General features: G+C 50.8%; 1 protein-coding gene across 1 annotated transcript in view; it reads left to right on the top strand.

Moving 5' to 3' along the window:
- Positions 1–377: 377 nt before the first annotated feature.
- The window catches only part of EPRS1 (glutamyl-prolyl-tRNA synthetase 1), a 128,039-nt gene continuing 113,781 nt past the window's right edge, over positions 378–14,635 (top strand). The window contains 1 exon segment of the mRNA XM_077485785.1: positions 378–540. Within this exon segment, the coding sequence (XP_077341911.1) occupies positions 501–540 (40 nt within the window). The 5' untranslated portion in view covers positions 378–500.

Genomic DNA, 14,635 nt, shown 5'->3' with positions numbered 1-14,635 from the left:
GGAGTGTGTAGGTAGAAGAATTGGGGTCATCTGAGGTGAGGAGTTGCAGCAGGACCACCATTAGTCTGATGTTTGTACAGAAGGCACTCAGTGTGGTAAAGCTCACTGTCTCCTGAACTATAGACTATTGCCACGCTAACTACCAGCATTGGATCAGCAGCCGATTGTCTCATGATCAACAGAGCGAGCTCCCCCAGCGGCAGGAAGCTCTGTGATAATCGCGAGATTGGGCTGTAGCCATGGTGAGGGTACGAGGCGTCCAGGCTAAACATCTCCTGAGGTATCAGCTGCGCACTGTAGACTGCCTTGCCCATAACAAAGATGGTGGCGCGAGATGCATTGGCCAAGATGGCCTCGCTGTAGCGGAAGTGTGCACTGTCAGTGGGTCGGAGGAGGGCTGTGCTGAGCATGTGAGTGCCGGAAGCGCCTGTGCTCTTTCTCATTCAGTCGGGAGCTTCGTGGCAGCCTGCGGGATCCGGAGTAGGAGAGGGAGAAAGAGAATGGCACCCAACCTAACCGTGTCCAGCAGCCCTCCCCTGGGTATGACATCCTGCAGGGGGCACTGTCACCTCCATAGCGCAATGTGATTGCCGGGATCGGGGCAGGAAGGGCAGAGAATGTCTCCAGATGGGGTGCTGGGGAACTATTTGTGGTGTATTACATTTACATGTGTTCCTATGAGCTGAGTTCAGGGTGTGCAGTGTGTGGGGCAATGTCATGCACTATTTGGGGGCTTTTTGATCCTCAGATTAAGGAGGATTTTATTGAGCGATAACAGAATTGGAGATGACAGAGCAGATGGCATGCTGGTCAGCGCCCGATTCTTTTAGGGCTCCGGAGACCAGCGCCCGATTCCTTTAGGGCTCCGGAGATCAGCGCCGATTCCTTTAGGGTTCCGGAAACCAGCGCCCGATACCTTTAGGGCTCGGGCGATCAGCGCCCGATACCTTTAGGGCTCGGGCGATCAGCGCCCGATACCTTTAGGGCTCGGGCGATCAGCGCCCGATACCTTTAGGGCTCGGGCGATCAGCGCCCGATACCTTTAGGGCTCGGGCGATCAGCGCCCGATACCTTTAGGGCTCGGGCGATCAGCGCCCGATACCTTTAGGGCTCGGGCGATCAGCGCCCCATACCTTTAGGGCTCGGGCGATCAGCGCCCCATACCTTTAGGGCTCGGGCGATCAGCGCCCCATACCTTTAGGGCTCGGGCGATCAGCGCCCCATACCTTTAGGGCTCGGGCGATCAGCGCCCCATACCTTTAGGGCTCGGGCGATCAGCGCCCGATACCTTTAGGGCTCGGGCGATCAGCCCCCGATACCGTTAGGGCTCGGGCGATCAGCGCCCGATACCGTTAGGGCTCGGGCGATCAGCGCCCGATACCGTTAGGGCTCGGGCGATCAGCGCCCGATACCGTTAGGGCTCGGGCGATCAGCGCCCGATACCGTTAGGGCTCGGGCGATCAGCGCCCGATACCGTTAGGGCTCGGGCGATCAGCGCCCGATACCGTTAGGGCTCGGGCGATCAGCGCCCGATACCGTTAGGGCTCGGGCGATCAGCGCCCGATACCGTTAGGGCTCGGGCGATCAGCGCCCGATTCCTTTAGGGCTCGGGCGATCAGCGCCCGATTCCTTTAGGGCTCGGGCGATCAGCGCCCGATTCCTTTAGGGCTCGGGCGATCAGCGCCCGATTCCTTTAGGGCTCGGGCGATCAGCGCCCGATTCCTTTAGGGCTCGGGCGATCAGCGCCCGATTCCTTTAGGGCTCGGGCGATCAGCGCCCGATTCCTTTAGGGCTCGGGCGATCAGCGCCCGATTCCTTTAGGGCTCGGGCGATCAGCGCCCGATTCCTTTAGGGCTCGGGCGATCAGCGCCCGATTCCTTTAGGGCTCGGGCGATCAGCGCCCGATACCTTTAGGGCTCGGGCGATCAGCGCCCGATACCTTTAGGGCTCGGGCGATCAGCGCCCGATACCTTTAGGGCTCGGGCGATCAGCGCCCGATACCTTTAGGGCTCGGGCGATCAGCGCCCGATACCTTTAGGGCTCGGGCGATCAGCGCCCGATACCTTTAGGGCTCGGGCGATCAGCGCCCGATACCTTTAGGGCTCGGGCGATCAGCGCCCGATACCTTTAGGGCTCGGGCGATCAGCGCCCGATACCTTTAGGGCTCGGGCGATCAGCGCCCGATACCTTTAGGGCTCGGGCGATCAGCGCCCGATACCTTTAGGGCTCGGGCGATCAGCGCCCGATACCTTTAGGGCTCGGGCGATCAGCGCCCGATACCTTTAGGGCTCGGGCGATCAGCGCCCGATACCTTTAGGGCTCGGGCGATCAGCGCCCGATACCTTTAGGGCTCGGGCGATCAGCGCCCGATACCTTTAGGGCTCGGGCGATCAGCGCCCGATACCTTTAGGGCTCGGGCGATCAGCGCCCGATACCTTTAGGGCTCGGGCGATCAGCGCCCGATTCCTTTAGGGCTCGGGCGATCAGCGCCCGATTCCTTTAGGGCTCGGGCGATCAGCGCCCGATTCCTTTAGGGCTCGGGCGATCAGATTTTGCTTTTTGCATTTTGCAGATTTGTACTATAGTCCATTCACCATGGTTTCCTATGAAACACGTTCTGTTGTGCAAATCTGCAAAATGCAAAAAGCACTAAAAATGCATAGGTGTGAATCCAGCCTTAGGGCTCCGGAGATCAGCGCCCGATTCCTTTAGGGCTCCGGAGATCAGCGCCCGATTCCTTTAGGGCTCGGGCGACCAGCGCCCGGTTCCCTTAGGGCTCGGGCGACCAGCGCCCGGTTCCCTTAGGGCTCGGGCGACCAGCGCCCGGTTCCCTTAGGGCTCGGGCGACCAGCGCCCGGTTCCCTTAGGGCTCGGGCGACCAGCGCCCGGTTCCCTTAGGGCTCGGGCGACCAGCGCCCGGTTCCCTTAGGGCTCGGGCGACCAGCGCCCGGTTCCCTTAGGGCTCGGGCGACCAGCGCCCGGTTCCCTTAGGGCTCGGGCGACCAGCGCCCGGTTCCCTTTGGGCTCGGGCGACCAGCGCCCGGTTCCCTTTGGGCTCGGGCGACCAGCGCCCGGTTCCCTTTGGGCTCGGGCGACCAGCGCCCGGTTCCTTTAGGGCTCGGGAGACCAGCGCCCGGTTCCTTTAGGGCTCGGGAGACCAGCGCACGGTTCCTTTAGGGCTCGGGAGACCAGCGCACGGTTCCTTTAGGGCTCGGGCGACCAGCGCCCGGTTCCTTTAGGGCTCGGGCGACCAGCGCCCGGTTCCTTTAGGGCTCGGGCGACCAGCGCCCGGTTCCTTTAGGGCTCGGGAGACCAGCGCACGATTCCTTTAGGGCTCGGGCGACCAGCGCCCGGTTCCTTTAGGGCTCGGGCGACCAGCGCCCGGTTCCTTTAGGGCTCGGGCGACCAGCGCCCGGTTCCCTTAGGGCTCGGGCGACCAGCGCCCGGTTCCCTTTGGGCTCGGGCGACCAGCGCCCGGTTCCCTTTGGGCTCGGGCGACCAGCGCCCGGTTCCCTTTGGGCTCGGGCGACCAGCGCCCGGTTCCCTTTGGGCTCGGGCGACCAGCGCCCGGTTCCCTTTGGGCTCGGGCGACCAGCGCCCGGTTCCCTTTGGGCTCGGGCGACCAGCGCCCGGTTCCCTTTGGGCTCGGGCGACCAGCGCCCGGTTCCCTTAGGGCTCGGGCGACCAGCGCCCGGTTCCCTTAGGGCTCGGGCGAGCAGCGCCCGGTTCCCTTAGGGCTCGGGCGACCAGCGCCCGGTTCCCTTAGGGTTCGGGCGACCAGCGCCCGGTTCCCTTAGGGCTCGGGCGACCAGTGCCCGGTTCCTTTCCACTGATCACTGCTCCCCCAGAAAATGTCCCTCCTAATTACTGGAGTCCCCAAGAATTCCTTCCTTATCACAGGGGTCCTGAAGAATGGTTTGCTACTTACTGTGATCACAGAGAATGGCCAGGTTATCCATGTGATCCCTGGGTGGGTCCCTGCTGATTGCTGTTGTCCTGGAGAGTGTCCCACTTGATCACTGGAATTCCAGAGAATAGCCTGCTGAGCAGTGGGGTCATGGAGGATGCCCCTTCCGATGGCTGGGGTCTTGAAGAGTGTTCCTGCTGATTACTGGATGAGCCCATTGATCACTGAGGCCCTGGTGGGTGGGTGGCTGATCCCTGGGGGCCGTAAGATTTTCCAGCTGATCACTGCAATCCCAGAGAGTGTCTCCCAAATCACTGGGTTACCCTAGAATTGGCTACTGATCACTGGGGTCTCAGGGAATAGCCCATCTGATGGCTGGGGTCCAGGAAAATGTCCCTGTTGGTCACTTGTACCTCACTGCTTATCACTGGGGTCCCAGGGTGAGTGTCTCTGCTGATCGGGGGGGGGGGGTATTGGATAGTATCTCTGCTGATCATTGGGGTCTTCAAGAATTTCCTACTGATCACTACGGTCTCTGTGAATGGCCTGCTAATTATTGGGGTTTTTGGGAATGACCCAGAGAATGGCCCATGTGATCACTGGGGGTCTTGGAGAGTGACCCTGCTGAGCACTGGGTTCCTGAAGAACTTCCATTCTGATCACTGAGCTCTTGGAGAATGTCCCTTCTGACCTCTAAGGACTCGTGAAATGTCCAAACTGATGACTGAGGTCTTGTAGAGTGTCTCTGCTCATCACTGGAATCCCAGAGAATGACCCACTGATCAATGGGGTCCTGAAGAATGGACCTCAGTAAGGAGCTGATCACTGGAGTCCCAAGGCATTTTAGCTTTATTGCTGGTGGCCAGAGAATGGTCTGCTGATCTCTGGCATATGGGAGAGTGTCCCCACTGATTGCCTCTTGTCTACACACCCCAAAGTGTTGTTCTGCCAGTCTTCTGGAATCCAGAGTCTGGTTTTAGCACTATATTCTCCTATACTTTTAGTCTTGGACCCTAGCTGAGGGCATAACCCTTAAGTTGCTCATCAATATTCTAGATCTCAGCTCAGGTGCACGTCCTGTGGGACCAGACTTTAAATCAGTTATGTTTTTTTTTGATTCTCCAAGTTACATTTATTGGTTATTAAAGTGTATTTTTCTGTGGTGGGGACATAAGAGATTGCCACGCTGAAGGCTAGAGTTTAGCAATAGTTGCATGTAGCTGTAGTCAGTGTAGTTGCTAGGGCTGCCAGCTTCCTAACAACCAATTACATCACGTGCGCTCCCCACCCCCATCACTGGAGGATGGAAGTGAAACTTCCATCGTCCAGACCAGCAGCCAGCCTACTTTGCTTACTGCTAAAAGTGGCACAATGACGGGGACACCTGATGCAAGGGGGCGCCAGGATGTAAGGGGTCATACATCTGGGTGCCCCCTTGCATCAGGTGTCCCCATCATTGTGCCACTTTTAGCAGTAAGCAAAGTAGGCTGCTGGTCTGGACGATGGAAGTTTCACTTCCATCCTCCAGTGATAAGGGGGTGGGGCACGCACATGATGTAATTGGTTGTTAGGAAGCTGGCAGTCCTAGCAACCAGTCACTGCAGAGAAGACAGGGAACCTGTGCTAGGGACTGTCTGGGGTTCCGAATATAACGCTCACTTGGTCCAGACCACAGTCCACCGTTTAGTGATGAGCTTTTGATGCTCTGCTCTTGTGGATCTGTGGCTTGAAGTTGTAACTTCGGTGAGATCTGATTTATAAAATCTGAAGGAAATAATATTTGGGGTGGTTTGAGATGGAAGCACAATATGCAAAGTGCCTGTCTGTGTCCTGTGAAATAAATAGAACTACCAGCATCTGATTTACTAGCAGCTCCACCATCATGAGAAATCTCCTTACTATCGCTAACAGCACTTTGCGGAATAAACAGACTGTTGTCAGTGGCAACCAGTCAGTTTCCTGTTGTCATATTGCTAGAGAAAGTGACGGTTGCCTTTGGAGAATTTTGTTAACTTTATAAGAAAAAAAATCTGAACTGGATTACAACAAATATTGGATGTTAACTTTGTGCTCATCCGGGGTGCAGGGTGTTCATACTAAATCAGCCTTAATATATATCGTAAAGTATAACTGAAGGCAAAACTTTTATTTAGCGGAGAGGGATTAGATCACCTGTCAGGTTTTATTGCTCACTGTTGTCCCACCAGGGAGACTGGCCCTCTCTCTTTGTCATGTTTACTGTTCTCACTGAGAATGAGGGGCTCTTTGGTGCGATGCCAGACGTCGCATGTGATTCGTATCGCACTGCTGTGCAGATCACATGTGATGTCTGTGCCATGCAAATTTAGCCATACAAACTGTATGGCTGAATTCACAACGCATTTGGACAAAACTTGCAGGACCCGTTTTTATTTTTATCTGTACCAGAATTGGATCGCATGGCTGTTCACACCCATGTGATCCGATTCTGCAAATCGGGTTGTGTTTTGCAAACTGAATGTGGGGTGTCGTTAGCTAAACATACGATCCGTTATCAGTTTGCATGAACAGGTTTCTTATTTAGATGCGGTGTGGATTTGCAGCGAAGTCACACCGCATCTAGTGTGAACCGTCCCTGAATGAACTAAAATCCCACTCTCAGTGATTGGTGGAAGATGAATTCTGATTGGCTGTGGAATGCTGCTCTTTGCAATGTTGTGTAAGTTTTTTGTATGGCTTTGTTTATTATGTTCTCTTTTCACTCGCTTTCATCAGCAGGCATCTTTCATTGATGACAAATATGACCTTTTTACATCCAGTTGCATCATTGTGTCTTGTACCAAAGCAAGGAATCAATTTATTAAAACGCAGAATCAGCTTCCAGGATTTTTTTTTTTTCTTTGTCAAAGCCTCTAGGCCTCATGTACACTGCCGCTGGTAAACGGACGTTCAGAGGCAGTTGGCTGCTTTTTTCAGCTGCCCCTGAACTCAGCCAATCATGTTATCTTATGTGTACATTGTACACATGGTCGTTTAAAGAGGAAGTAAACCCTGATGGGTTTACTTGTTCTTTGTCTCCCTGCAAAGGTAAAGCATCGCATAGTAGCTCGTTATGTGTCACTTACCTGACACAGGAGCCAGTGACATCACCGCTGTCCCCTGTAGTACGGAGCGTCCATCTTCTTCCGGGTGCCAGAGCAGCGATGATGTCACTCCCACGCATGGGAGCCGCCACTAACGGCATATCGCTGTTAACAGCGGCATACTGCTAACAGCAATAGTGCACCTGCGCGCCGCTGTCTACTCATGCCTGTCTTTTTTAATAAATATCTCCTAAACCGTGTAATCTAATCTAGGCTTACCTGTAGGTCAAAGTGGCTTGTAAGGGTTTACAATCACTTTAATGCCGCTTTTAGGCAGTTGCGTTTATAGGCTTTTCTTTGAAGGCAAAAAAAGAGTTAAGGCGTGTTTCGTTTAAAGGCGTTTTTCATTTTTGGCTATTTTTGAAAAAAAAAGTAAAAAAACATTATTATTTTTTTCAAACACGGCATGTAAATACGGCAAAACAGACATTTTAAACGTGCGTTACTATCTGTCAAGTTTAATCGTTCAGAAGTTGTAAAAACGTCCCGTGTACATTAAAGCGGTTGTATAGTCCTTTTTACAACTTTTACCTACAGGAAAGCCTATAATAAGGCTTACCTGTAGGTAAAAAAAAAATCTCCTAAACCTGTACGGTTTAGGAGATATTCCCCTCGCAATGCGCCGCTGACTGCAGCGGCGCATGTGCACAGGGGATTCTTGGCTGAAAGTGCGGCAGACGCTGGATCCTGCCGGGAAGAAGTCTCCCATGCGCGTGCATGGGAGTGACGATATTGCAGCTCCGGCCACTCAGCGCCGGAGCTGCGATACCCAGAAGACACGCCAAGGGAACATGTCGGATCCCTCGGCGTGCATCGGGCGAGATGTCGGGCCCTCGTTCTAAGGGAAGTATTTCATAATGAGCTAGTATGCTGTGCATACTAGCTCATTATGCCTTTTCTCTTGCAGGTATGAAAAAAAAACGAAAAACTCAGTAGCTTTACTACCGCTTTAAGCCTAAGGCTGCATTCACACATGATCTTGAGCGGTTTTGCCCTGCTATTTCAAATTGCTGCAAAACACGGGGTGCGTTTGTGATGCCATTACTTTCAGTGGAACCCTAATCTGCCCGTGATAGTGGCATGGTAAATCGCGCTGCAATTGCCGCAAGTCACAACTTGTGATGCTGTCACCCAACAGAAGCTTGTGTTTCTTTTTGAAAGCTAAGTGCCGCATGTTGTGATTTGCAGTGTAACAGTTACAGCAAAATTGAGGCACAATTGGGGTGCCATTAGAAGTAATGGCATCTCAAATGCGTTCCATGTTTTGCAGCCGTTTGAAACCGTGGGACAGAATGGTGGGGATTCCGGAAGCGATCATGTGTGAATGCAGCCTAATTGAACAAGCGGCAGTTAGAAGCGGATTGGCTACCATGTACAGCTGCACCAGATTTTGCACTTTTGAGTTTTACGTGGGATACACACTATGAGAAAATCGGAAGAAGAATTCAGATTCAGACTTTCCAAACTAAAATTTCTGAAAGGACAAACTCCAGAATTTTTCTCATGTGAGCAGAACAAATGATTTTCGTTTATTATGTACTGTTTTTGTTAAAGAAAAATTGGATATAAAAGACTGCGTATGATCAGAGACATTAATCACTTGCTGACCAGCCGCCGTCATTTTGCTGCGGCAGGTCGGCTCTTTCCTGTGAATAACCGTAGCTGTATGTCAGCTCCTTTTAAGAACCATAACAGGCGCGCACTCGGGCAACCCAATGTGCGTGGCTGGCGGCCACGATGTGTGCTGGGTGATAGCAGGAAAGAGAGACAGAAAGTGAATCTGTCAATTTAAACAGACAGATCCCCATTCTGACAGGGGAGGAGAGAGAGAGAGCGATCGATCGTGATCTAGTGATCAGGAACAACGATCTCTCTCCTCCAGTTAGTCCACTTCCCCACAGTTAGAAACACCTCTCAGGGAACACATTTGACCCCTTGTTCTCCCCCTAGTGTTAACCCCTTCCCATGCCATGTACACGGTATTCGGTGCATTTTTCTAGCACTGATCGCTGTATAAATGTCAATGGTCCCAAAAAAGTGTCCAATCTTTTCTGCGCAATGTCGCCAGTCCTGCTAAAAATCGCAGATTGCTGCTATTATTAGTAATAAAAAAAAACATATAAATGCCATAAATATTCCCTATTTTGTACAAACCAAACATTGAGGAAACCACACAATCGTTCGTCCAAATTTTTTATAGTGTGTACTGGGCTTTAATGAATTAACCCCCGAGTGTCCCCACCCAGCAGCAGCCCCATGGTTTCTTTGAGATGACTGTGGCCATGGTTCAGCATCGCTTGTCTGTTCTGATCTTATTGCTGTCTCATGCTGCTTTACTCGGCTCTATTAAAGTTATTTACCAGTAATAAGTATAATTTGAGATCCTGGATAAGATGCAACAAAATACAATCATAAAATAATTCCACCTTTTATTAGTGTCAATTATGTATATAGGGAGAAGCTATAGAAAACCCTTCAAGGGATTAAAATCTTAATATTGTGAGACAACCATATCATTTATAAAGAGAGTTCAATGAAGAGAAAAATACGATAAATCCACACAATCGCTTCAATAGTGAGCCACGCATTGCAAAATATAATGTCCGTGCAAACACATTAAGCACATACTAGCACATTATATGAAACGTACCTCAAAATGAAACCCTCTTGACCCATCTTGCTTGCAGGTTCGCAGACTCTGGGAGCTGCAATGACGTCAGGGCACAGGGCTCTGAAGAAATGGTACGGGGGGCTGTTCCTTCGGAGTGCATGCATCGGTGATGTCACTGATTGCATGTACAGTAAATATCTCCTAAACGACGCATGTTTAGGAGATATTTATACTACTTATAGGCAAGTCCTATTATAGGCTTACCTATAGGTTAAAGCAAAAGGGGGAAGTTTACTTTCTCTTTAATGCCCTTGAACCCTACACTAGCGCACAGTAATTGCTTGAAATGCATGCAATTACAGGGCAGCCCAATTCATTTGAATGGGTTGCGTTTGACCTGCAGAAAGTGGAAGGGAGTATAAGGGAGTATAATTCCTGCTGCTGCATGTGGACAGTCCCCCACTGCTCCTTCTGCAGCTAATGGGAGCATAAAAGCGTGGCTCAACCGCTAGTGTGAACAAGCCTTGTCGTCATATGCAATTGAAAATATCTTAAAGTGGAGTTCCACCCAATTTTGAGAGGTGGTCTTAAACGAAAGACCACCTCTCCACCCCTTGTTTTTGGATATTGAAAATTTTTTTTTTTACTTTCCAAGTTACCTTTTTTGGAAGTACTAAGACTACTTCCAATCCAGCCGGGCCTTGGCCCAGAAATTCACATCCTCTTCTGCGGCGAGACCCCCGTGGTCTTCTAGGACACACACGTGTGGCCATTCACAAAGCTGTTCCTCATCTGTCTGGCGGATCAGATCAGATTGCAGACAAGTGGTTAGTTTTACATCTGACCACCCATAGAAGAGAGCAAGCTGTGTCCGTGTCTGCTCTGCATCAGTGGAGTGGACACAGAAAAGCCATCCACCTGTACAATGTGGATCTGCGGACAGATTCCCTGCTGAGCAGGTGGACTCCAATAGAGCCGTCTCCATGTGTAAGGGGCCCAATACCCCGGTCACACTGATCGCAACATTGAACTCGTGCTGCTTCACTTAAAGTAGCACGATTTCAAAATTGCGCTACTTCAGTTGGTACTGGAAGACATCTGTGGGACTTCATGCACAAGTTGTTCTTGAACTTGTTGGAATTGTGCCCCATCATTTGTGTCATTGGGAGGAAGTGTGCCCCGTCGTTTGTCATTGGGAGGAATTGTGCCCCGTCGTTTGTGTCATTGGGAGGAATTGTGCCCCGTCGTTTGTGTCATTGGGAGGAATTGTGCCCCGTCGTTTGTGTCATTGGGAGGAATTGTGCCCCTGTCGTTTGTGTCATTGGGAGGAATTGTGCCCCTGTCGTTTGTGTCATTGGGAGGAATTGTGCCCCTGTCGTTTGTGTCATTGGGAGGAATTGTGCCCCTGTCGTTTGTGTCATTCGGAGGAATTGTGCCCCTGTCGTTTGTGTCATTCGGAGGAATTGTGCCTCGTCGTTTGTGTCATTGGGGGGAATTGTGCCCTGTTGTTGGTGTCGTTGGGGGGAATTGTGCCCCGTCGTTGGGGGGAATTGTGCCCCGTCGTTGGGGGGAATTGTGCCCCGTCGTTGGGGGGAATTGTGCCCCGTCGTTGGTGTCATTGGCAGGAATTGTGCCCCGTCGTTGGTGTCATTGGCAGGAATTGTGCCCCGTCGTTGGTGTCATTGTGTCCTATTGTTGGTGTCATTGGGAGGAATTGTGCCCCAATGTTGGTGTCATTGAGAGAAATTGTGCCCCAATGTTGGTGTCATTGAGAGAAATTGTGCCCCAATGTTGGTGTCATTGAAAGAAATTGTGCCCCATTGTTGGTGTCATTGAGAGAAATTGTGCCCCATTGTTGGTGTCATTGAGAGAAATTGTGCCCCATTGTTGGTGCCATTGAGAGAAATTGTGCCCCGTCGTTGGTGTCATTGGGAGGAATTTTGCCCCTTCGTTGGTGTCATTGGGAGGAATTTTGCCCCTTCGTTGGTGTCATTGGGAGGAATTTTGCCCCTTCGTTGGTGTCAGTGGGAGGAATTGTGCCCCGTTGTTGGTGTCATTGTATCCTATTGTTGGTGTCATTGAGAGAAATTGTGCCCCATTGTTGGTGTCATTGAGAGAAATTGTGCCCCGTAGTTGGTGGTGTTGGGACGAATTGTGCCCCGTCATTGGTTTCAGTAAGGTGGGGGGGGGGGGTATGCTCCATTGATGGTATCAGTGGATGAAATGGTTCCCCAAGGACTGGATAAAAGGAAGCAAAGGGCCGTATCTGCTTTATACTGTTGGTGGCGATAACAGGAATCTCCATATACTTGGTACACAGTGGAGAGATTTTCCTGATGTAATTTCCTCCTTTGGTTGAGTGATCAGAAGGCTTTTTCTCTTTTAGATTTAAACCCACCACTCCTCTGAGAGCAATCTGCATTTGGATTGCTTTTTAGAGCCAATTGACAAATGGCGGGGAGGCAATATGGCGCCTCCTGACTGCCACTGATTTTAACCTCATCGTTGCTAAACAAATGTGCTGCACCTGCATGCATTGCACAGGGATGTGATGTGTTTGTGGTGCTTCCCCACTGGCCACAGCCAATACGCTTCTAAGCACTGTACTCTTGTAATCATGTATAACGCACCAAACTTAGTGGTTTTACTCCGGATTTTTCTGCCTGTCTCTGGCCGACAGAAGAAGCCAATGGCTCCACTGCTTACAATCTGCCCAATGAGGAGGGACACGGGGGTGAGAGCTGCTGCTCTCGTGCATGTCACTGGATTGGGCTCAGGTAAGAATAGGGGGGGGGGGGCACGCTGGGGAGATCCTGCAGCAGTGAAGGTGTTTTTATCGTAATACATAGAATGCGGATTAATAACTTGAGGCTTTAGAACCATTTTTACTGTTGTAGCTTAATTGTTCAATGTTGTGCTTCATGTGCTCTTTATACGGCTTTCCCAGGTGTTCTTGCACATCGTGCACCCCGTCATCGCTCGTCTGCTTGGACAGGTGCTGTGCTTTGAGAGCACTTGCTTTCATGTCTTTCTGTATGGCTTCTTATTATGTTCTGTAGTTTTATTATGCTCTGGCTGTGTATTCCAGACTCAGAAACCTTAAGGACGTGACTGTTCTGCATCAGCTGTCTGTGTCTTGGTTCAGAGACCTTAAAGCGGAGGGCCAGCTGAAAAAAAAAAAGTACAAGTCAGCAGCTACAAACACTGTAGCTGCTGCCTTTTAATAAGCAGACTTACCTGTCCAGGTTGCCCGCGATGTCGGCAACCCGAGGCTGATCCGTCCATCGGATCGAGTTCCGGCGCTGCCATTCGAACGAAGGGAAAGAGGCAGTGGAGCCTTGCGGCTTCACTGCCCGTTTCCTACTGCGCATGCGCGAGTCGCGTGGTGCTTTGTGAGTGGCCGGCTGTGTTCTGGGACACACACAGTTCCCAGAACACAGCGCGCCCCATTCCCCAGAAGACAACACGAGGAGGAGAACAATAAAGATCACCGCCGCAGAGTAGGAAGTGGCAGATTCTGCCTAGCAACAACCATTTCTGGTAAGTAGGGATGAACTTCCGGCGTGTTCGCAGAGCCCGCCAGGAAGTCGGCACTGCGCTGCACTAATCACAGGCAGTGAGACATTTCCCAATCTCTGCAGCCGTGCATCGGGAAATATCTCACTGCCTGTGATTAGTGCAGCGCAGTGTCGACTTCCTGGCGGGCTCTGCACGTGGGCTGTACGAACACGCCGGAGCTCATCCCTACTCGTAAGTAAAAAAAAATTTTTTCAGATTTTTAAGAGCATTTTTATGTAATTTTTTTAGGGTGGACCTCCGCTTTAAGGGGAAAAAAACCTGACAAGCGTGTAAACGCACAAAAATAGAAGAATACGCGCACTGTGCTAGTTCTCCGACCCAACTACCCTGTATGGCATCAGGAGGATGGCAGCCTTTCAGATCTTGCAGTTCTGCAGACACTTGGGGGAATTTACTAAAACTGGTGCACAGAATCGGATGCAGCTGAGCATGGTATCCATTCAGTTTCTAGGATTTATTGTCATAGCTTTAAAGAGAAATTTGGGAATTTTAGTTTTTATTACATTTTTTTAGAAATAATACTTACCTCAGACCTACGCTGCATCTGTTCCCCGCCGGAGAGCTGAGTGGTCAAACACTGCTGATCACTCAGTTCTCTGTGATATCCATGATCCATAGGTTTGCGATCTTTCCCCAGCCTGGACCGGCTCTGTGACGTCAGCTGACAGCAGGCTTCAGTCCATTGTCTGCTGAAAACGGGTCACAGGATTGCAGAACGAACTGCACTCGTGATCCATAGAAGTACAGCCAAACAAATTCTAAAGGTAGAAAGTTTTTGCCTTAAAAGAGAGATATATATAATATTTTTTATAGATTCTTACCTACCTAGGTGGATGCAGCATCGGTTCAATGCTGCATCTGTCCCCTGACACCTCTAACACTGAGAACTAATCGATCGAACATCGCCGTGAGTAGAGAGCTGCTGACTATCATGCAGCAGCTCTCTGCTCTGCCCCCCCCTCCTCTCGCACTGAGTGAAAGGGGCGGGAGCAGCCAGCTCAGGCTCTCAGCGGCTCACTTAGAGGCTGAGCCGAGTCCCGGTCCAGGCATGTGGGCGGATCCCGACTCCATTTTAGAGCTCTTGCCCGAGCTCTATGACATCAGCCGACAGCGGGCTTCAGCAAGCTTGACATGTTTGTTATTTAAAAAAAAATCCTTTAGAATCACTTTAACCACTTCAGACCCGGAAGATTTGGCTGCTCAATGACCAGGCCATTTTTTGCGATACTGCACTGTTCAATTTAACTGACAATTGCGCGGTCATGCGACAGTGTTCCCAAACAAAATTTACATCCTTTTTTTTCCCACAAATAGAGCTTTCTTTTGGTGGTATTTTATCATCTCTGCCGTTTTTTATTTTTTGCGCTATAAACAAAAAAATTTGCGACAATTTTGAAAAAAACACAATATTTTGTA

This window comes from Lithobates pipiens, unplaced genomic scaffold (genome assembly GCF_037356315.1).
Source record: "Lithobates pipiens isolate NorthernLeopardFrog02 unplaced genomic scaffold, aLitPip1_a1.2 Scaffold_18, whole genome shotgun sequence".
In the NCBI taxonomy this organism is placed as follows: domain Eukaryota; kingdom Metazoa; phylum Chordata; class Amphibia; order Anura; family Ranidae; genus Lithobates; species Lithobates pipiens.
This window is presented reverse-complemented; position numbering and strand designations above follow the sequence as displayed.